Source organism: Sebastes fasciatus, chromosome 18 (genome assembly GCF_043250625.1).
Source record: "Sebastes fasciatus isolate fSebFas1 chromosome 18, fSebFas1.pri, whole genome shotgun sequence".
In the NCBI taxonomy this organism is placed as follows: Eukaryota; Metazoa; Chordata; class Actinopteri; order Perciformes; family Sebastidae; genus Sebastes; species Sebastes fasciatus.
The window spans coordinates 26,624,570-26,646,735 of record NC_133812.1 but is presented as its reverse complement, the minus strand read 5'-3'; the positions used below and the strand labels follow the sequence as shown (position 1 = coordinate 26,646,735).

Here is a 22,166-nt window from a genome sequence, read left to right as displayed (position 1 = left end):
ATTAAAAAGAGAAAGTCGTTAAACTCAAATCAAAAGCATGAAAACTTTGAGTGTTTGCAGAAAATATATTTTAATTATTATGATACAAATATATTCTGAGTGTTTAAACATCTTCATAAAACCATTCTACATCCTTCACAATCACAAGCAGTTGATAACAGATGGAGCTGTATTGATAACACTGATTGATGAATGAAACATGAAGTTATTAAAGAAATAAATGAAACGTGACAGAGAATATTCACACTCCTCCGCCGTCTCGCAGTTATTTCAGGAATCAATTAAAAACGACGGTCACACTCGTCAATCAACTTAATTAATGACTCAAGCGCTGATGACGTCACACAGCTGTCAATCAAACGCCTTATTATCTCCCAACAGCAGAGGAAGACGACACGACGAAATGTTTTTAGTTTGACATTAACATATAATAAACTTTATTTGTAGAGCACCACGTTACAAAGAGATTTACACAATTAACAACAAATCAGCACCATATAGATTTTCTATCTCTATAATCTATCAATTCTATAATTAGTTATAATAATAGAGATCAATAATATGTTCACTTCAATCTACTTTTTTCTGCTGGTTGTTTTTTCAGCAGATTTTTCAGATAATGTTTTAATACTGGTGACGGTTTTATGAGTGAAATATTACTGATTATTGTAATTATTTAATTAATTTATTATTATTATTATTATTATTATTATTATTATTAATACTAATAATAATTTATTTTTATTTAATGTTCTATTTTTAATCTGCTGTTTTTGACCTTTTGAACTTGAAGTCTGTTCCTGAATAAAAACATAAATATACAAATTAAATCTATGTTCGGATGTTTGAAGAAGCTCAAACTTTATTGATCGTCAGGACTGTAAACAGGAAACCAAATAAACTAATAAACTCTAAAAATTACTAATCTTTATATCAGATTAATGATCCATTAATGATTTGAAACACTGATTGAGTCAATAATCAATACATTGATCACATTATTTGATCAGTTCCTGTTGACTCCAGCAGGAGACGTCTCTGCTGCTGTTGCCATGACGACGGCCTCAGTCAGTCCAGTTTAAAGGTTGAAGAGCTGCGAGAGCACAGTGTTACCCTGAAGTCAGACTGACAGGTGGACACATACAAATAACATCAAGACATTCACACCCGTCTAACTGTTCACACCTGTCTACCTGTCTGCCTGTTCTTACCTGTCTACCTGTTCACGCCTTTTACCTTCAGAGTTCCTGCAGAGTTTCACCTCCTCAGCTGGTTCTTCAGGAGGAACCGCTGAGCGCTCTGCACCGTGTTCTGAAACAAAAACAACATGTTGTCATTACATGCATTAAAACAAACCTACAGATGTTTATATACCAGATGTTTCATCTGTAAAGAACCAGAGAACCCTGTTAGAACACTGAGTTCTGATTGGATGAATGTCGACCAATCAGTTGTTAACATCAGAGGGAACAGAAAGATCTGCAGGACATGATAATTAAAACTTAATGAGTCTCACATTTAATTAAAGCCTTAAGACACAGAGTGAAGAATAAATATATAAATATGTTTGTTGTGGTAAATGCAGAAATTAAAAAAGAATTAAGAATTAAATAATAATTATAAAAATAAATAGAAAAGAAAATTGAAAATTAAAAAAATCACTTAATTCAAACTAAACCAAAATAAAAATGAAGTTAAAATAAAATGAACTGAATTACCTCCATGAGCATGGCCACTGTCATCGGCCCCACCCCTCCTGGAACAGGTGTGATGAATCCTGCTCTCTGATTGGCTGAGGCGTAGTGGACGTCTCCGACGACCCGTTTACCACTCGCCTTCGTCTCATCTGACAGAGAGGATGACTCAGAGGTCAAAGGTCACACACAAATAAACCTGCTTCTACCCGTCAGGTATCACGACACGTTCGCACTCCCAACTCGCCAAATACCGCCGCTTGATCAGCAGCACAAAGATGTAGTAGATGTACATCAGCTGTAGTATCAGATGTAGTATCAGTGTGTACCTGGTATGTGGTTGATTCCACAGTCGATGACCACAGCTCCCTCCTTCACCCACTCTCCTCTCACCATCTCCGCTCGGCCCATCCCCACCACCAGGATATCAGCCCGGCCCACCTGCAGTCAGACAGGAAACGCAGCATCAGTCAGACAGGAAACGCATTATTAGTCAGACAGGAAACGCAGCATCAGTCAGACATAATCATCCTCAGTATCCAGGTGAGCGACGTCACCTGTTCAGGTAGGTCCGGGGTCTTTGAGTGACAGGTGGTCACAGTGGCGTGGTTCCACAGCAGCAGGTCATGCATCGGTGCTCCGACGATCTTACTGCGACCAATCACAACCGCGTGTTTCCCCATCACAGACACGCCTACACCGGAACGGGGAGTCACAGGTGAGGAATATGTGTGTACGTGACATCATCTCAGAGCATGTGACATCATCTCATAGAACGATTATTGTGGATGGTCATCAGAGATAATGATCTTCTGGGGAAGTGAATGATGTCAAGATCTGTTTCATGTGTCACTGAGTGATGAAGAAGAGGAGGAGGAAGAGTTTTGAAGTTTTTTTAGTGTCAATCATGTTAAAGGGTTAAATGAACTGACCTGTCTGTCTGATGAGCTCCATGCAGCCGTTGGGGGTGCAGGGGATGAAACAGTCTTTCAGATCACCTCGAGACAACTTCCCTGCATTAATACAGCTCAGACTACACACACACGCACACACACACACACACAGATAGATATATATGTATAAAGGTAGAGCAGCTGATCAGGATCAGAGAGGAAACCAATTTAAATTCACAGAAAACACAAACTAGAAACCACCGAAGGAAAACTCTCCAGGACCTGAAGAGAAAATAAGAAGACAAACGTCCTGTCGGGGACTTCCTGTGGACACTCACCCGTCCACGTCTTTCTCTGGAGAGACGGCGTTGGTGATGAGTTCAGTGTCCATGGAGTTCACAGAGTCCAGAGGAAGCTGGACGATCAGACCGTGGACAGACGAGTTCTCATTGATGGACAGGATTCTCTGCAGGACCTGCAGGAACACAGGAGACAGGAAGCTGTCAGGTGGACGTTGATGGGTGGATTTTGTCGGGTGGACGTTAACAGGTGGACGTTGTGAGGTGGATGTTAACAGGTGGACGTTAACAGGTGGACGTTGTGAGGTGGATGTTAACAGGTGGACGTTAACAGGTGGACGTTGTGAGTTGGAGGTGTATCACTGACCTCCTCCTGTGTTGTTGTCTTCGGCAGTCTCAGGTGTTTCGCATCGATTCCAATCTGCAGATGAGAAACTGAAAATGTTATTAAAGCTATGATCAAACTTTAATAAAACTAAATTATTATTATTATTATTATTATTATTATTATTATTATTAATGTTGTTATTATTATTATTATTATTAATGTTGTTATTATTATTATTATTATTAATGTTATTAATGTTATTATTATTATTATTATTATTAATGTTGTTATTATTATTATTATTATTATTAATGTTATTATTATTATTATTATTAATGTTATTATTATTATTATTATTATTATTAATGTTATTATTATTATTATTATTATTATTATTATTATCAGCCTGTTTTATTTTATGCTCACGTCTCATTGAAATGTGTGCGTTGTGTCTCACCTGGGCTGCAGCCTTCAGTTTGGTGCTGATGTACAGATTAGAGTCGTCTCTGTCTCCAACCTGAAACACACCAACACCTGAAACATCAGCATCTGCTCAACTACTGCACCAGAGTACACGTTTGAGGTACTTGTACTTTACTTGAGTACTTCCATTTTCGTACTTTGTACATTTTGTACTAACAGCAGTGCTGAACTGGGACCTGTGAGAGTACCTGGGCCTCCACAGCTGAACCTGCTTGATCCTGATTGACTCTGAGAGGAGGAGCAGCTGCAGTAAACACAGACCACTTCAGACCACTTCAGACCAGTTTCACTCTGAGTCAAGGTCCTGAGCTGCTCCTCTAACAGCAGGACTCTCTAAACTCACATTATAACACTCACCTGGAGGACCACCAGACCAGGTCTGAACCCGGAGAACCGACTCGACATCTTCTCCACCTCAATCTGAAGCCGCTCCCTCACCAACCTGCACACACAGAACCAGGATCAGTTCTCATACAGAACCAGGATCAGTTCTCTCTCACAGTACCAGGATCAGTTCTCTCTCACACACAGAACCAGGATCAGTTCTCTCTCACACACAGAACCAGGATCAGTTCTCTCTCACACACAGAACCAGGATCAGTTCTCATACAGAACCAGGATCAGTTCTCTCTCACAGTACCAGGATCAGTTCTCATACAGAACCAGGATCAGTTCTCTCTCACAGTACCAGGATCAGTTCTCTCTCACACACAGACCCAGGATCAGTTCTCTCTCACAGTACCAGGATCAGTTCTCTCTCACAGTACCAGGATCAGTTCTCTCTCACACACAGAACCAGGATCAGTTCTCTCTCACAGTACCAGGATCAGTTCTCTCTCTCACACAGACCCAGGATCAGTTCTCTCTCATACACAGAACCAGGATCAGTTCTCTCTCATACACAGAACCAGGATCAGTTCTCTCTCATACAGTACCAGGATCAGTTCTCTCACATACAGACCCAGGATCAGTTCTCTCTCACACAGAACCAGGATCAGTTCTCTCTCACACACAGACCCAGGATCAGTTCTCTCACACACAGAACCAGGATCAGTTCTCATACAGAACCAGGATCAGTTCTCTCTCACAGTACCAGGATCAGTTCTCTCTCACACACAGACCCAGGATCAGTTCTCTCACACACAGACCCAGGATCAGTTCTCTCTCACAGACCCAGGATCAGTTCTCTCTCACACACAGACCCAGGATCAGTTCTCACACAGAACCAGGATCAGTTCTCTCATACAGAACTAGGATCAGTTCTCACACAGAACCAGGATCAGTTCTCTCATACAGAACCAGGATCAGTTCTCTCTTAAAGACCCAGGGTCAGTTCTCTCTCACAGACCCAGGATCAGTTCTCATACAGAACCAGGATCAGTTCTCTCTCACAGTACCAGGATCAGTTCTCTCTCACACACAGACCCAGGGTCAGTTCTCTCTCACAGACCCAGGATCAGTTCTCATACAGAACCAGGATCAGTTCTCTCACACACAGACCCAGGATCAGTTCTCTCACACACAGACCCAGGATCAGTTCTCTCACACACAGACCCAGGATCAGTTCTCTCACACACAGACCCAGGATCAGTTCTCTCTCACACACAGACCCAGGATCAGTTCTCTCTCACAGACCCAGGATCAGTTCTCTCTCACAGACCCAGGATCAGTTCTCTCTCACACACAGACCCAGGATCAGTTCTCTCACACAGAACCAGGATCAGTTCTCACACAGAACCAGGATCAGTTCTCTCATACAGAACTAGGATCAGTTCTCACACAGAACCAGGATCAGTTCTCTCATACAGAACCAGGATCAGTTCTCTCTTAAAGACCCAGGGTCAGTTCTCTCTCACAGACCCAGGATCAGTTCTCACACAGAACCAGGATCAGTTCTCTCATACAGAACTAGGATCAGTTCTCACACAGAACCAGGATCAGTTCTCATACAGATCCAGGATCAGTTCTCTCTTAAAGACCCAGGGTCAGTTCTCACTTGGACGTTTTGTTGCCGGAGACGACAGTTGCCATGGAGCGCCTGCCTCCTTGGCAACCGGAGACCCGGAGACGCAGCGAGAGGGCGGCCAAGGATAACATAACTGAGAGAGAGAGAGACAGTTAGAGAGAGCATCAGTAAACATACCGTGCAGCTGGAAACTTTAACAATAGAACTGTTCCTTTAATATGTTTAGTTATTTACTTTATTATTTCCTCTGCAGAGATTTGAAGGACGAGGTGATTACAAAGCAGCGGTCAGATAAATGTAGAGGAGCAGTACAAGTCTGTCAACATCTGTACAGACATAAAGCGCCACGTCAGCACTTTCTCCACATGAAGTATAAATAACTCAAATAAAGTTTATGCAAAGAGTCCCTGTTCACTGGGAGAAGAGACAAACGGACTTCTGACCACGTTAATGATTAAAAACACTTCAAGTGAAACTTTCAGACTGCAGCTGCACACAAACACAAGTCGTCTCTTCACCACGGTAACAAAACAACAGCCTTGAAAGCTTCCCATGATGCATCTGTGCAGCTGCAGACACACGTGAGGACGTGTTTAATAATGTCAGATTGTATATTTAATGTGTGAGAGAGAGAGAGCTGCAGGAGTAACGGTCACTTACCTGACAGACTAGCAGAGAGTGAGTGTGTCTGTTTGTTCTGTCATTCCTGAGTGTGGGCGTCTCTCTGAGTAGTTTGACCTATGGAGGCTCAATAGTGACAAAACTACTCAGAAAACATTATTGATGACCACAGAGTTATTTATTGACAGTTAAACACAAAGATAAGATGTGCAGTAAAATACAGGGAGACGTCTGAAACCCTCTCAGATCTAAAGACAATGTGTCTTCAGTCTCAGAGTTTTAAGTCACAGACTTTATTATTTTTGCAAAGACGGGAGATGGACTCTGGACCAGTCCTCCAATGAGCATCAGATCAGCAGACTCTGTCACAACTTTTAAATCCCGTCTTAAAGGGACTGTTTGTAACTTTTTAAGCGCATAAATGTACCGGGCCGCTGTACTCTGCTCGTCTCCGTGCTCGCCTTCACACCGCACGCGTTCTTGCGTACTCGCTCCACCTCTAGACGTGAACTCGCGCTCACTCCACACTGCAGGAGAGTTAGTTTAGCTCTGAGAATATCTAGTGAATGGAAGTTTGTGCAGAAATAACTGCTGCAGCTCCTCCAGACCAACAGAGGTTTCCCGAAACGTTGTCGTCTCGTTACCGACCGGGTGCCGGTGTCTTCCTTCTCACTCCGGCTGCAGGCGGAGACGATAACGTTACTCGCTGCGGAGCCCCGCTGCCTCAGCCTGCGCTGAAGCAGGAAAAGCCATCACTAGGATCAGCATTGATTCATGGAGAGACCTTGGTCTGGTCAGCTAACATTACTACCAAGCAGCTGAAATATAGAGTGATATTGTGCTTTTATCTGACGTGTGTCACCTCACTGTTTTGAGCGATGCTCGTTCATGTCTATGTAGAGCGAGCACAAGCTTGAACCCGACGTTGACTTTCGTTGACTTAACGGCCACAGGTGCCGTTGTTAACAAGCATTTCTGAAAGTTACAAATAGTCCCTTTAAAACCCACTTTTATAGAACGGCTTTTCAATCAGCTGAATTATAGTCTTCTGTGTGCTTGTGTGCTGATGTGTATATGTGTGTATATGTGTGTATATGTGTGTATATGTGTGTATATGTGTGTATATGTGTGTATATGTGTGTATGTAACTGTATATTTGTTTCTTTATTTTCCCATTCTATTGTTTTTTATTTAATTATTTATGTTTCAGTGTTTTCTGTTGTACAGGATGTGAATTTCCTTGGAAAGCACTTTATGCTTTGTGCTTGAAAAGTGCTCTACAAATAAAATATTATTATTATTATTATCTCGCCGGGTCACTATTTACAGACTACGTCTAGACTCCTTTAGAGATGATGTCACTTCCTGTTCCTGGTGGAAATTTACAAGACGAAAAAATGTTGAGAAAGACGTTTCCGGTTATTATGCTAAAGCTAGTCCAGCAGGGACCAGTAGAGTCCAGCAGCAGAGACCAGTAGAGTCCAATAGAGTCCAGCAGGGTCCAGTAGAGTCCAGCAGGGACCGGTAAAGTCCAGCAGGGACCGGTAGAGTCCAGTAGAGGCCAGCAGAGGCCAGCAAAGTCCAGCAGGGTCCAGTAGAGTCCAGTAGAGTCCAGTAGAGGCCAGCAGAGGCCAGCAAAGTCCAGCAGGGTCCAGTAGAGTCCAGCAGAGACCAGCAGAGTCCAGCAGGGACCTGTACAGTCCAACAGCATAGACCAGCAGAGTCCAGCAGCATAGACCAGTAGAGTCCAGCTGCATAGACCAGTAGAGTCCAGCAGAGACCAGCAGAGTCCAGCAAGGACCAGTAGAGTCCAACAGCAGAGACCAGCAGAGTCCAGCAGGGACCAGAGTCCAGCATGGACCAGTAGAGTCCAGCAGCATAGACCAGCAGAGTCCAGCAGGGACCAGTAGAGTCCAGCAGCAGAGACCAGCAGAGTCCAGCAGGGACCAGTAGAGTCCAGCAGCAGAGACCAGTAGAGTCCAGCAGGGACCAGTAGAGTCCAGCAGCAGAGACCAGCAGAGACCAGCAGAGTCCAGCAGGGACCAGTAGAGTCCAGCAGCAGAGACCAGCAGGGACCAGTAGAGTCCAGCAGGGACCAGTAGAGTCCAGCGGAGGTGGGCCTTTCAGGTCCCTGGTGGTTTTCCTCCGTGGGGTCTCTCGGTCTCGGTCACCACATTCAGCTCTGAGGAGCTCCTGATGGGCTGGATCCGGTTCTGGCTGCTATCGGATCGTGGTCTCCGGTGCGCTCGGTCACAGACCTGCGTGAGGCCTCGGCTCAGCTCTTTGCGGATGTTGTCGCTGGACAGGACGTAGAGGATGGGGTTGACGGCGCTGTTGACGGTGGACAGACCCAGAGAGATGGTGTAGGGCGTGTACATGGTCCTCTCGAACAGACAGGTCCCGTCCTCCAGCTGGAAGTGGTAGATGACGGCCCGGACCAGCAGGATGATGTGGTACGGGGCGAAGCAGACCAGGAACAGCGCCACCACCGCCACCGCCAGCAAGCGAACGCGCTCCTTCTGTTCCCGCCGCAGCCCCGTGCTGCGCTGCACGTTGGCGAGGATGCTGCGGTTCGTCACCACCAGCACCAGCAGCGGGATCAGGAAGCCCACGACAAAGCGGGCGTAGTTGAAGCCCGTCACCGTGGCGTTGCTTTGACTCGGCTCAAAGCAGCGGCGGTCGCCCTCGGCGGCGTCGCCCTCCCTCATGGTGAAGACGGGGACGTGACCCAAGGCGACCACCAGCAGGATGGCGACTGCGATGAGGGCGGCAACGCGCTGCCGGCGGAGGCCGCGGGACTCCACGCTGTAGACCACGGCGACGTATCGGTCGCAGGAGATGCAGCAGAGCAGGAAGATGCTGATGTACATGTTGTTGAAGAAGATGTAGCCCGTTACCTTGCAGGCGACCGAGCTCCACGGCCAGCAGTGACCGCCGCTGACGTAGTGCGTCCACAGCGGCAGAGTGCCCAGGTAGGTGAGGTCACAAAACGACAGGCTCAACAGGTACACGCCCAGCACGTTCTTCCTGCACACCTGCAGCCAGGTGAGGTAGACGGTCAGCAGGTTAGCCGGCAGTCCGACAGCCAGCACCACGCAGTACAGCAGCACGAGCGGCAGGCGGCCGTCGTTGTACGGCGGCTCGCACGCCATCAAACTAGTGCTGTTGGTCGGAGAAAGTGTCTCCGTCTCCGGAAGCGTGTGCATGATGTCGACCAATAAGATTCAAAATCAGCTCGTCTGCAGAAGACAAAGAAATAAAAGTCACAAAAATGAGAGAGAGACGTTATCATCTCTACGTTATCATCTCTACGTTATCATCTCTACGTTATCATCTCTACGTTATCGCCTTTACGTTATCATCTCTACGTTATCATCTCTACGTTATCATCTCTACGTTATCATCTCTACGTTATCATCTCTACGTTATCCCCTCTACGTTATCATCTCTACGTTATCGCCTTTACGTTATCACCTCTACGTTATCATTTCTACGTTATCACCTCTACGTTATCGCCTTTACGTTATCATCTCTACGTTATCATTTCTACGTTATCATCTCTACGTTATCGCCTTTACGTTATCACCTCTACGTTATCATTTCTACGTTATCACCTCTACGTTATCGCCTTTACGTTATCATCTCTACGTTATCGCCTTTACGTTATCATCTCTACGTTATCGCCTTTACGTTATCATCTCTACGTTATCATTTCTATGTTATCATCTCTACGTCTCTATGTTATCGTCTTTACGTTATCATCTCTACGTTATCATCTCTACGTCTCTACGTTATCATCTCTACGTTATCCCCTCTACATTATCATCTCTACGTTATCATCTCTACGTTATCATCTCTACGTCTCTACGTTATCATCTCTACGTTATCCCCTCTACATTATCATCTCTACGTTATCCCCTCTACATTATCATCTCTACGTTATCATCTCTACGTCTCTACGTTATCATCTCTACGTTATCATCTCTACGTTATCATCTCTACGTTATCATCTCTACGTCTCTACGTTATCGCCTCTACGTTATCATCTCTACGTTATCATCTCTACGTTATCGTCTCTACGTTATCGCCTGTACGTTATCATCTCTAGGTTATCGCTTCTACGTTATCGCCTCTACGTTATCATCTCTACGTCTTTACGTTATCATCTCTACGTTATCACCTCTATGTATCGCCTTTACGTTATCAACTCTACGTTATCGCCTCCTACACCATCGTCTTTACGTCTCATTGGCTTAAAACAGTTTAAATATAAATCCCCTTTGGTGATGATGATCATGTGATATGATTGAGAGCTCCAGATCAAATACCACCGGCACTTTGAGCTCAGATTGTTTTGTCCGCAGCTGTTTCTGAGAACTCCAATATGTATTGAAGTCTTTATGTTTTATATCAGCTAAAGTTTATCAAAGTTCATCCAATAAGTAGATAAAATCTGACTTCCTGTCGCAGCCGAGAAAATAGTGACGAGTATAATGACATGAATCATCAGCAGGAAACCAACCAAACAAACCACATTGATTGTTCCATTATCAAACACGATCTTCTGCTGGAAAGGTAAAGTAAATGTGATTTTTACTTGAGCTTTCAGAAAGGAAGACAATCAGCTTTTCTGTTTCCTGTCAGTCGACAGGAAATCCCCGCCACAATAACGGGTTATAGACGTGAGACATTTCAAACACTCAGCATGAAACCATCGGCCGGAAGTCACGTATCTCCAGGTTCAGTCTCTCAGGCTCATAAAAATTTAAAATCTGGAGTGACATGTTTTTCCCAGTTATTTTACCTTTCTATCAAACCACGTTCTTCCTCTTCCTCTTCCTCTAATGAAACTTTCTGACTAAACTCCCATCATGCTCTCTGATTTAAATTAAAATTTAATTATTGATTGGAAGTGAAAAACATGTGTTGTTTGATTTGATTGGTCGGACATGATGAGGTCAGAGTGTAAACAGCCAATCAGAGCGCAGCTGCTGTTTCCAGTAGAGACAAAGAACATCAGACATTAATGTTTAATGTTAAATGAATGTTTTGATGTCGTCTGCGTTAAAACACCTGTCAATCAAACTATGACTGACAGAAGCGTCCAATCAGGAGCTCTGAATGCTGGAGGTGGGCGGGGCAGAGATTTAATTATTGATCATTGACCTCTTTAACTGAAACACACATTAATTATTATGATGAATGAAGATGATTTAAAGACAAACAGACTCCTCTGCTATTGATCACTGATCGGTTCACACATGAAGCCAATTAATTGATTAATTAATTAATATAAAAACAAAGCTGTTATTATATAAATATTATTGTTCCACTATATAAACATAATATTGGATCAGTGTATACATGAGTATAATACAGTGAAGAATACTGTAGTTATAGAAAGTGTTTCAAGTGAAAACATATATTATGGGATGTTGTAGTAATAACACAACAATATTGATGATTGTTAGTGATAGTACAGTATATGATGGAGTAATACATATACTGTGTATTATTTATATACCTTATGTCACAGTAACAATACATCCAAGTATTATAATATATATCGTTGTAGTAATAATTTATGTATATGTTGTGATATGATCACCATTACTGTTAGAAATATTAATATATAGGATATACAATGTGTTTGTATGTATATATATGTACTGTAGCATAACATTAATACAAGTACTATGACTGTCACAATAAATTCAACCTCATCTAAACAGTAATATTATTATGTGTATTATAGGATCATTAAAATATACAAAGTATCATGTGTATTTAATGTAATAAAGTATGTATATGATATGACAGTATACGGTTGTATAATTGTTATACTGTGAAAACATTTTAGGAATATTATTGTTGTACTTCCACATTTGATTTCTAAACGACAACACTTATTATTTTAACAATTATAATAATTATAATAATAAATATTGTTATTATATAAATATTATTATTATTATTATTAATAATATTATTATTATTATTATTATATAAAGGTGATTTACACAACCTGCTAACATCAAAACTGTTCTTTTTAATGTCTGAATTAAAATGTAAATTATGTTTTAAACAGTAATAGTCATTCATTATTAGTTATTACTGGTAGTAAAATGAAAAGTATAAAGTGTATAAAGTATAAATATCAGATATATTATTATTATTAATATTATTATTATTATATAAAGGTGTTTTATTACAACCTGCTAACATCAAAGCTGTTCTTTTTAATGTTTGAATTATAAAGTTAATTATGTATTAAACAGTAATAATATAATAAAATAAAGTCATTCATTATTAGTTATCAGTGGTAGTAAAATAAAAAGTATAAAGTGTAAAAAGTATAAATAGATATATTCTAAGAGCATTATATGATCATCATGTGACAACTGTAACTGGAATTATTATTGATAAGTAAAACTATAAATACTACAGGTGTATTTTAGTACCATGCTACATAGTAGTATTAAAGTATCAGAATACTATGATGTACTTTGACCGTGTAAAAGTACATGGAAGTGATTATAAAAGGTATAAACTCACCGCTGTCTCGTGTATCCTCCGGGTGTCTCCTCCTCGTGCTGCTCTGATTCTCTGTGATGTGACGTGACGTCCCGCTGAGGTCACGTGACGACACAGACTACTACAGCATCATCATTTATTCATCTTACATATTTAATTCATCACTTCATCATCATTTATTCATCCGGTTCTTCTTCATCACACAAAAAAACAACAGGAAGCTGCTTTTACTCTGAAAACACACAGAACTGATCATCAATAATCAGTCTGATTGATTGATCAGCAGGAACCTGAACGCATCACATCAAAGAAGATTTAACTTTACAGAGAAAAGTTTGAAGAAACAGCTGCCATCTGGTGGCCACCAGCTGTTACTGCTGCAGGACTCCTACACCTGGTGGACATGTGTTTATATATAAGCCTGTGTATATGTATATATACTGTATATATATAGTGTGTATAAATATATACACATGTACAGTATATATACATATATACACTTCTCCTCCTTCCTCCTCTCCTCTTCCTTTCTCCTCCTTTTCCCCCCTCTCTTCTCTTCCTCTCTTCTCTTCCTCTCTTCTCTACTCCTCCTCCCTCCTCTTCTCTTCCTCTCTTCTCCTCCTCCCTCCTCTTCTCCTCTCTTTTCCTCCTCCCTCTTCTCTTCCCCTCTCCTCTTCCCTTCCTCTCTCCTCCTTTCTCCTTTTTCCTCCTCTCTCCTCTTCCTCTCTTCTCCTCCTCTCCTCTTCCTCTTCTCCTCCTCTCTTCTCTTCCTCTCTCCTCCTCCTTTTCTCTCCTCCTCTTCTCATCTTCCTCTCTTCTCTTCCTCTCTCCTCCTCCTCCCTCCTTTTATCCTCTCTTCTCCTCCTGTCTCCTCTCTTCTTCTTTTATCTCCTCTCTTCTTCCTCTCTCCTCCTCCTCCCTCCTTTTATCCTCTCTTCTTCTTTTCTCTCCTCTTCCTCTTCTCCTCCTCTCTTCTCTTCTTCTCTCCTCCTCCCTCCTTTTATCCTCTCTTCTTTTCTCTCCTCTCTTCTCCATCCTCTTCTCCTCTCTCCTCCTCCTCATCTCCTCCTCTCCTCCTCTTCCAGTAGAAAATACAAAATCCATTTAAATAATATTTTAATGTTTTTTTACATTCATATTTATAAAATCAAGAGGAATGTTGAAGCGATGACTCAGCAGAAATACAAGCTCCACCCACCCCGTGTTCTGTGGGCGGAGCCAAACAAAGCGTTCCTCTCGGCGACCGATTGAGACTGAAGCTGATGTGATCTGACTGAACTCTCCTGTTGTCATGGCGACGGCTCTTCTCTTCACACAGGAAACAGCCTCTTTTGTTTCAAAGTAAAAGTCTTTAGTTGAAACGGGATCATCAGTTCTTCCACCGGATTTGCTGAAAGAGAAGAAGAAAAACCGTGAGTCAGGTCACATGATGAAGATGATGAAGATGACCCATCTTCCTCCTCCTCACCGTGTTTTTGAGCAGCTCGTCGATCTTCCTCTCCTCCGCCGATCCTCTCTCCACCTTCCCCCGGTATCCTAGCAACTGCTGCCGGTCCTTCAGGTCCCGGTACGTCTGATTGGCCCAGAGACACACCAGTCATCATGACATCACAACAATTCAAATTTAAATTCAAACAACCATCCAATCAGAGAGCAGCATTAACGTAAACAGTCTCACGTTGATGACGATGTCGTGACATTTATGTTTCTGAGCCAAAGAGATCCTGAGCTCCGCGTCATCAACCAGCGCCACGTAGTCCTGCAGCACCTGTCAATCAAATGATATACCTGTCAATCAAAGGGTACACTTGTCAATCAAATGATACACCTGTCAATCAAAGTGGTACACTCCCTCACCTGTGTGGGGGCGGAGTTTTTCTGCAGGATGTCGACGACTCGTTGGAAGCTGAGCGGTGATTTTTTCTTGGTGAAGCCGAGCCAGTTCCTGCTGGTGAACAAAGCGTCAACGTCCAACCACGCCTTCAGCTTCGCCCGCGCCGCCAACGCCGTCACAAAGTACTGCTTTTCCGAAATCTGAGGTCAAAGGTCAACAAGGTGAGAGACCCAAAGTACACAAAGTTTACCTGTAACATGTTTAAACAACGTCTCTACACACCTTGAAGGTCTGACGGATGTTCAACGGACTGCTGTAGGTTCCCTGCAAACAGAGACAGACAGACTCAACTGATCCGGTTCAAATGATCTGGTTCAACTAAACTGGTTCAAATGATCCGGTTCAACTAAACTGGTTTAAATAATCTGGTTCAATTTTGGTTAAAGTACTGACTGCTTTTTTTAAACTCAGACTAACCTCAGACTCGGTGTAGTGGTAGAAGCAGCAGTAGTACAGTGTTGTGGTCAGCGGCATGTTGAGGATCGAAGCTCGTCGGGGAAACTTCTGGAAGATATCCACCTTCCCTCCACGCTCCGCCTGTCGGTCGGTTGCCTGGAAACAACACAGACAGGAAACTGGGATTAAACTGCAGTTAAACTAACTAAACACAACTAATACTGGTTTAAGTATGTCTAAACTGGTTTAAGGCAATGTAAACTGGTTGAAACTGGTTTTGCGTCTTCCTGACCTCGATGATGACTTGTCTCTCCAGCAGAGTGTAGTGATCCTGAACATGAACAGAATCTTCTGGAGAAAATGGAAGACTGGAAACAAACAAACAAACAAACAAATCTAAAGAGACAATAAATAAACAACAAACAGCTGCAGAGAGAAACTTAACGGTGGTGTCCACATCATTACGATCCTTGACGTTCATTAAAATGTGTATTTGTATACGTGTCAGAGTAAAGTTAGTAAACTTCCTCAGTTCAGAGTATTTGTATATCACTCACCCGATGCAGCTCTTCAGGAAATCACGTCTCTTGTTTTCATCAGCGATGTTCAGGTGTTCTTTATACTGCAGCAGCTGTCACCGTGGAAACAGACAGGAAATGACATCAGCTTCCACCGGTCTGATGTGTACCACTGATACTTTAGATGTGTACTACTAGAGCTGTGTACCGCGGGTGTAGGGTGTAGTGTGTTAGTAGTGTGTTGTACGTACCGCTACGTCCTCCGTCCTGCCCTGAGCTCTGAGGGGGACCAGAAGAAGAAAACACATCAGATAAATACTGTACATGTACATTAAACCAGGTGAGTCCAGGTGTGTCCAGGTGTGTCCAGGTGTGTCCAGGTGTACACAGATAGAGGTACAGGTGTGAGCAGAGACCTGAGCAGCTCCAGCAGCAGCCTCTGGTCTCTGGTTTCAGTCAGATAATGGATCAAATGTCTCAGAGCCGTCTGTCTGGACTCCAACTCCCGAAACAAAACCTCTGAGCAGGAAAACACAAAGAGTCAATAACACCAGGTCTGACTGATCCAGGACCAGGTCTGACTGATCCAGGACCAGGTCTGACTGATCCAGGACCAGGTCTGACTGATCCAGGACCAGGTCTGACTGATCCAGGACCAGGTCTGACTGATCCAGGACCAGGTCTGACTGATACAGGACCAGGTCTGACTGATACAGGACCAGGTCTGACTGATCCAGGACCAGGTCTGACTGATCCAGGAGTCTGAACCAGCAGGGCTCACCTTTACTCAGAGTCCTCTTTAAATAAATTAAAACCTGAAAGGAAAAAACAGACAGTGTGCTGTCAGTTGTTTTTGATAAAATTGTTAATAAAGTTTGTATATTCAAAATGTTGTTGTGAATCAGATTATAAATAAAGTTACGGCAGTGATGACGTTTCCGTCGTGTGCGGCGACGGCGTAATCCAGGAGCAGCAGTTTGTCCTGAAGAGAACGAAACTTCTCCAGAGACACAACCTGAAACATACACGGTATAAAGACACTGATACTATACTGTAGTACTATACTGTAGTACTACACTGTAGTACTACACTGTAGTACTACAGTGTAGTACTACACTGTAGTACTATACTGTAGTACTAAACTGTATTTATACACTACAATACTTTATTCATACACTACAATGTATCACAGAGTATAAACACAGCCACAGACAGACAGGTGTGTTACCTTTCCTTGCTGCATTCTCTGGACCGTTTCCTCAGGCGACCAATCACTGACATAATCCTGACATCACAACATGATGACATCATCATTAGTACACCAGAAAAAAAATATGATTAGCAGTCTCAAATGTAATCAGATTACTAGTCTTTAATTAGTTTATCAGTCTTTAATCAGATTATCAGTCTTGTTGTTACCTTGTATTCAGATTTGGGTTTTCGGAGTTCTGGAGCGTAGAGCCTGACAGACGAGTCGCTGAACGCTAAAACACAAAAACATCAGTATTACTCACTCATTCATTCATTCATCAATTCATTCATTCACTCACTTCTGCACTCACTCACTCACTCACTCACTCACTCACTCACTCACTCACTCACTCACTCACTCACTTCTGCACTCACTCACTCACTCACTCACTCACTCACTCACTCACTCACTCAGACTCACAGTCAGTGAACGACTGGAAGTTTCCTCCTTTAGTTTTTCCTGCAGAGAAACAGATTCAACCTTCAGTATGTTTCATTCATGTTCCTGTCTCACCTGTCTGTCCACCACCTGTCTCACCTGTCCACCACCTGTCTCACCTTTGAACAGAGAGCTCAGAGAGTATCCTGAGTGACTCTTGCTGATCGTTGCTGCGTCGGTGTTGATTTTGGGGAAGGCGGGCTCTCTTTCTGTCCTCTGATTGGACGCAGCCGTCTCACTGACTGACCAGGCGATACCTGAGGAGACACACAGGAGAATGATCCCCTGCACCCTGCAGCCAATCACAGCTCAGCATTCTCTAAAGGTGTTTAATAACAACAAGAGTAAGGATGTCTTACTCCCGACAGGCTCTCCACTCCAGCTGACCTTCTCCACATCGTCTTCATCGTCGTCTTCCTCCACCAGGCGGCGGATGCTGTTCACCGCCTGCTTCGACTCTTTTAACTGACAAACACAAACACAACGTCACCTGAAGGTCTCACAGGTGTACCAAAACACAGGTGTACAGGTGTGTGTAGGTTTAGGTCTTACCTTGCTGAACTCGTCGTCTTCATCATCGAAGGTGAAGGCTTTAAACTTGGAGCTGTTCCAGTAGTCTTCCTCGTCTGTTTTACTCTTCATCATCTGGAAACACAGCAGGTACGTTATGATCAGATACTAGTTCCCCTCACCTGTACAGTGTTCTACAGCTGACGGCTGCTGACAGAGAGTGGCTCTACTATAATATATAATAATAATATATTAATAAAAGATTTTAGATTTTTAAATGCTGCATCAAGGATGTTAAAATGTACATTTTGTATTATTTTGGTTTAATTAACACAGTGTCAGTGTTAATAACAAGTCAGCTGTTGATGTCCACCTGGCTATGGGCGAGTATATTGTGTGTATTTTGTCAGTATAATGTGTGTATTTTGTGTGTATAATGTGTGTATATTGTGTGTATGTTGTGTGTATTTTGTGTGTATGTTGTGTGTATTTTGTCAGTATAATGTGTGTATATTGTGTGTATCTTGTGTGTATTTTGTGTGTATGTTTTGTGTGTATATTGTGTGTATTTTGTGAGTAGTAGTCTGTGTATATTGTGTGTACTTTGTGTGTAGTAGTAGTGTGTGTATTTGTGTGTACTTTGTGTGTAGTAGTAGTGTGTATTTGTGTGTATTTTGTGTGTAGTAGTAGTCTGTGTATTTGTGTGTACTTTGTGTGTAGTAGTAGTGTGTAGTAGTAGTCTGTGTATTTGTGTGTAGTAGTAGTGTGTGTATTTTGTGTGTAGTAGTAGTGTGTGTATTTTGTGTGTATGTTTTGTGTGTATATTGTGTGTATTTTGTGAGTAGTAGTAGTCTGTGTATTTGTGTGTACTTTGTGTGTAGTAGTAGTGTGTGTATTTGTGTGTATTTTGTGTGTAGTAGTGTGTGTATTTGTGTGTACTTTGTGTGTAGTAGTAGTGTGTGTATTTGTGTGTATTTTGTGTGTAGTAGTAGTGTGTGTATTTGTGTGTACTTTGTGTGTAGTAGTAGTGTGTGTATTTGTGTGTAGTAGTAGTGTGTGTATTTGTGTGTGTATTTGTGTGTAGTAGTAGTGTGTGTATTTGTGTGTACTTTGTGTGTAGTAGTAGTGTGTGTATTTGTGTGTATTTTGTGTAGTAGTAGTGTGTGTATTTGTGTGTACTTTGTGTGTAGTAGTAGTGTGTGTATTTGTGTGTACTTTGTGTGTAGTAGTAGTGTGTGTATTTGTGTGTAGTAGTAGTGTGTGTATTTGTGTGTGTATTTGTGTGTAGTAGTAGTGTGTGTATTTGTGTGTACTTTGTGTGTAGTAGTAGTGTGTGTATTTGTGTGTATTTTGTGTAGTAGTAGTGTGTGTATTTGTGTGTACTTTGTGTGTAGTAGTAGTGTGTGTATTTGTGTGTACTTTGTGTGTAGTAGTGTGTGTATTTGTGTGTAGTAGTAGTCTGTGTATTTGTGTGTACTTTGTGTATAGTAGTAGTGTGTATTTTGTGTGTAGTAGTAGTGTGTGTATTTGTGTGTATTTTGTGTAGTAGTAGTGTGTGTATTTGTGTGTACTTTGTGTGTAGTAGTAGTGTGTGTATTTGTGTGTACTTTGTGTGTAGTAGTAGTGTGTGTATTTGTGTGTACTTTGTGTGTAGTAGTAGTGTGTGTATTTGTGTGTAGTAGTAGTCTGTGTATTTGTGTGTACTTTGTGTGTAGTAGTAGTGTGTATTTTGTGTGTAGTAGTAGTGTGTGTATTTGTGTGTATTTGTGTGTATTTTGTGTGTAGTAGTAGTGTGTGTATTTGTGTTTATCTGACAGCAGGAAGCTGGTTAGCAGGCTAACATGCTAACAGGCTAACAGAAACGTCAGTGTTTAAACCGGATGTAACTCTTTGATTTTTGATGACAAACAGCGGGAACAGTGACGTCACCACACGCGGACATATAACCGGTACATTGATCCAACAGATATCATGATTAAAACTGATAATCGATCAGAATCGATCATCTGTTTTTACCTTCAGCTGCAGCTGCTCTTCTTCTCTGATGGGAGGCGGTACTACTTCCGGCCGCGCGGAGCATGCTGGGAGTTGTAGTGAACACTGAAACGGTGGCTGTCATCATAGAATAGAATAGAAAGCTTTATTGTCATCGTATTAAATACAAGGAGATTCACAGTTGCCACTTCTGGTCAGTGCTTTAAAACAAATATTTGACAAGACTAAACGAGGCAGATAAAACATATAACATGTAAAACACACACAGTTATAAAGCAAATAAAACAGGTAAAGAAGATGTAATAAATAAATATAAACAGAAGTGTTACACTAGAGGTATAAAATATAAAAAATAGATGTAATGTAAACAGAGGTAATGCACTTGTAAAACAGGTAGGGTAGATGTAATAAATAAAATGTAAACAAAGGTAGTTGCACTTGATGTTTATTGCATCAACGATATTGCACAGACAATACCGTCAGCTGAAAGCTCTGGTTTTAATTCAAAATGTGATTATTAAAGTCAAATATTAAGAAACTTTAAAATATAAATTAAAAATTAATTTATTTTTATCTTTTGTATAGAATAATAAAAGTCCTGCATCCTGTTTGTGTTGTTTTACTTTGAAAGGCATTAGAGGAAGTAGTTAGAGTGACTGTGTGAAGTTGGTTTTAAGTTTCAGCTGAAGAGTCAGAGACTCACAGGAGACCTTTAAAGACAGTTTATCAGGGTACAAGTGCAGTAAGTACAGCAGTAAATACAGCAGTAGTAGTACAGTAAGTACAGCAGTTATATACAGTAAATACAGCAGTAGTAGTACAGTAAGTACAGCAGTTATATACAGTAAATACAGCAGTAATAGTACAGTAAGTACAGCAGTACAATAACTTGTACTTCAGTCAGTAGTACTCAGTACTGATGGCTAAATGGGGTGAAGGAGATCCTCGATGGATCGTTGAGAAGAGAGCTGATGGAACCAACGTCAACAACTGGCACTGGTCTGTTATTATTATTATTACAATTATTATTATTATGATTATTATTATTACTGTTGTTATTGTTATTATTATTATTGTTGTTATTTTCAGGTATTTTAGGTGGCTCACAGAGAAGAAACTCAAACATCTGACAGATTTTTAAAAGTTTAAAACTTTTTGTTTACACTGTAAAAATGTTAAAAAAAACAATAAGTGACAATTAAACTCCAGGTACACTTTATAATCATTTTGTAGGAAACTTTACAGTCAATAACGCGTGTGTCTGAACCACAGACTGTATAATATATAGATGGATGACATGAAGGCTCCTCTAAAGTGAAGCTAAAACATCTGGATCGCCCCCCGGTGGCTGGCTGCAGTACAGCTCATAAGCCCCGCCTCCTCCATGTTAGCGGATAGGATATGAGTCAAACTAAAAAGTCAAATTACACGTCAAATAAGATGTCAATTTAGGTAGTTCTTATAACGCTGATGTATGTTCAAGTGTTTCTGATCAGTTGGGTTTTAATTAGTTATTTGATGGTATAAAAAGGGGGCGGGACATCATGATTGACAGCTGTGATTGACAGCTGCTCTGTAGTAGTCGCAGTCGGAAGCTCGTGAATTTTTACGAGAGGAGGTGTAACTTTAACTTTAATAACCGTCACCAGTCTGTGTAATAGAACATGTGTCAGTCTGATCATAAATGTAGTTAAAATTCAAGATTCAAGAGTTTTATTTGTCACGCACTCATACAGGATGTGCAGTGAAATTGATGCAAAACAACATCAACTGTACAAATATTTAAAAAATGTAGTAAGAATTGTAGGGACAACGGCAATATTTACAGTGAGAGGGGTCTATATACAATATGGAATATATATATAAGTGAGTGAATAGAATAATAATGAGTGTGTGTGTATGCTCTGCATGTGGCCCTATGTGTGTGTGTGTGTGTGAACGTGCGTGGATAAGGGTGGCAGCATGTGGCGCTTGGTGGGCGCCCTGGAGAGGTCCTGACCCGCTCGTAGCTACTTAACAGACTCTGGCTCCAAATGACGTCAACATCTCAAGATGGCAGCTCCCTTATCAGGATATTTAGGCTTCACTTCTGTACAGACGGAGGAAGTGGAGACGCATCGGCCATCTTTATAGTGTAACAAGATGTAACATCAACAAGAGTCCAGAAGAATCTGTCTGTCTGTTACTGTGTTAGTGTGTGTTTCTGTCTGTGTGTGTGTGTTACTGTGTGTGTGTGTGTGTGTGTTACTGTGTGTGTGTGTGTGTGTGTGTGTGTGTGTGTGTGTGTGTGTGTGTGTGTTATATGATCCTCCAGCCGGTTCAGCTGTTCAGATATTTTTAGTCGG

At 41.8% G+C, this 22,166-nt stretch overlaps 5 protein-coding genes across 11 annotated transcripts in view; 2 read left to right on the top strand and 3 right to left on the bottom strand.

Moving 5' to 3' along the window:
* Nucleotides 1-22,166, top strand: part of LOC141756521 (uncharacterized) — a 116,786-nt gene that overhangs the window by 70,669 nt on the left and 23,951 nt on the right. The gene's annotated exons all lie outside the window — the stretch shown is intronic.
* On the bottom strand, nt 46-6,457 carry LOC141755965 (C-1-tetrahydrofolate synthase, cytoplasmic-like). 6 transcript variants are annotated; one of them, XM_074615346.1, is made up of 12 exons: nt 6,324-6,457; nt 5,694-5,796; nt 4,055-4,139; nt 3,672-3,731; nt 3,254-3,307; nt 2,926-3,062; nt 2,627-2,727; nt 2,252-2,388; nt 2,024-2,135; nt 1,719-1,846; nt 1,237-1,311; nt 46-1,125 (listed from the first exon to the last, which is right to left on the bottom strand). In XM_074615346.1, the coding sequence occupies exons 2-11, from the start codon at nt 5,792-5,794 to the stop codon at nt 1,258-1,260; spliced, it is 969 nt and encodes a 322-aa protein (XP_074471447.1). In that variant the 5' UTR covers nt 5,795-5,796; nt 6,324-6,457; the 3' UTR covers nt 46-1,125; nt 1,237-1,257. The 6 variants fall into 6 exon arrangements, with proteins under 6 accessions (XP_074471447.1, XP_074471446.1, XP_074471445.1 ...); XM_074615345.1 differs by having other exon boundaries at nt 1,212-1,311; nt 6,324-6,456; XM_074615344.1 differs by having other exon boundaries at nt 46-1,093; nt 1,212-1,311; nt 6,324-6,456.
* gpr132b (G protein-coupled receptor 132b) lies at nt 8,403-13,243 on the bottom strand. The gene is made up of 2 exons (XM_074615340.1): nt 12,840-13,243; nt 8,403-9,523 (listed from the first exon to the last, which is right to left on the bottom strand). Exon 2 carries the CDS (start codon nt 9,488-9,490, stop codon nt 8,408-8,410), a length of 1,083 nt encoding a protein of 360 aa, XP_074471441.1. The 5' UTR covers nt 9,491-9,523; nt 12,840-13,243; the 3' UTR covers nt 8,403-8,407.
* The window catches only part of vipas39 (VPS33B interacting protein, apical-basolateral polarity regulator, spe-39 homolog), an 8,979-nt gene continuing 732 nt past the window's right edge, over nt 13,920-22,166 (bottom strand). The window contains exons 1-19 of one of the 2 annotated variants that reach the window (XM_074616363.1): nt 19,843-19,959; nt 17,869-17,961; nt 17,676-17,781; nt 17,436-17,573; nt 17,299-17,337; nt 17,046-17,110; nt 16,855-16,911; nt 16,549-16,641; nt 16,408-16,441; nt 16,043-16,145; nt 15,878-15,905; nt 15,666-15,739; nt 15,401-15,476; nt 15,130-15,264; nt 14,935-14,976; nt 14,676-14,852; nt 14,497-14,586; nt 14,287-14,391; nt 13,920-14,208 (exon numbers count right to left, since the gene is read on the bottom strand). In XM_074616363.1, coding sequence (XP_074472464.1) covers nt 14,188-14,208; nt 14,287-14,391; nt 14,497-14,586; nt 14,676-14,852; nt 14,935-14,976; nt 15,130-15,264; nt 15,401-15,476; nt 15,666-15,739; nt 15,878-15,905; nt 16,043-16,145; nt 16,408-16,441; nt 16,549-16,641; nt 16,855-16,911; nt 17,046-17,110; nt 17,299-17,337; nt 17,436-17,573; nt 17,676-17,781; nt 17,869-17,961 — 1,476 coding nt within the window. In that variant the 5' untranslated portion in view covers nt 19,843-19,959 and the 3' untranslated portion in view covers nt 13,920-14,187. Of the gene's footprint in view, nt 14,209-14,286; nt 14,392-14,496; nt 14,587-14,675; nt 14,853-14,934; nt 14,977-15,129; nt 15,265-15,400; nt 15,477-15,665; nt 15,740-15,877; nt 15,906-16,042; nt 16,146-16,407; nt 16,442-16,548; nt 16,642-16,854; nt 16,912-17,045; nt 17,111-17,298; nt 17,338-17,435; nt 17,574-17,675; nt 17,782-17,868; nt 17,964-19,842; nt 19,960-22,166 lie in introns of those variants that run through there. The other variant, XM_074616364.1, reaches the window with a different exon arrangement.
* LOC141756541 (activator of 90 kDa heat shock protein ATPase homolog 1-like) overlaps nt 20,481-22,166 on the top strand; it is a 4,449-nt gene continuing 2,763 nt past the window's right edge. The window contains exon 1 of the mRNA XM_074616376.1: nt 20,481-20,820. Coding sequence (XP_074472477.1) covers nt 20,741-20,820 — 80 coding nt within the window. The 5' untranslated portion in view covers nt 20,481-20,740. The remainder of the gene's footprint in view (nt 20,821-22,166) is intronic.

Coding starts and splice junctions, on each gene's coding strand:
- LOC141755965 (XM_074615346.1), bottom strand. CDS start 5,794: ATGTTATCCTTGGCCGCCCTCTCGCTGCGTCTCCGGGTCTCCGGTTGC. Junction 2,728..2,925: donor CCAGAGAAAGACGTGGACGG/GTGAGTGTCCAC, acceptor GTGTGTGTGTAG/TCTGAGCTGTATTAATGCAG. Junction 2,389..2,626: donor GGAGCTCATCAGACAGACAG/GTCAGTTCATTT, acceptor GTTCCGGTGTAG/GCGTGTCTGTGATGGGGAAA.
- gpr132b (XM_074615340.1), bottom strand. CDS start 9,490: ATGCACACGCTTCCGGAGACGGAGACACTTTCTCCGACCAACAGCACT.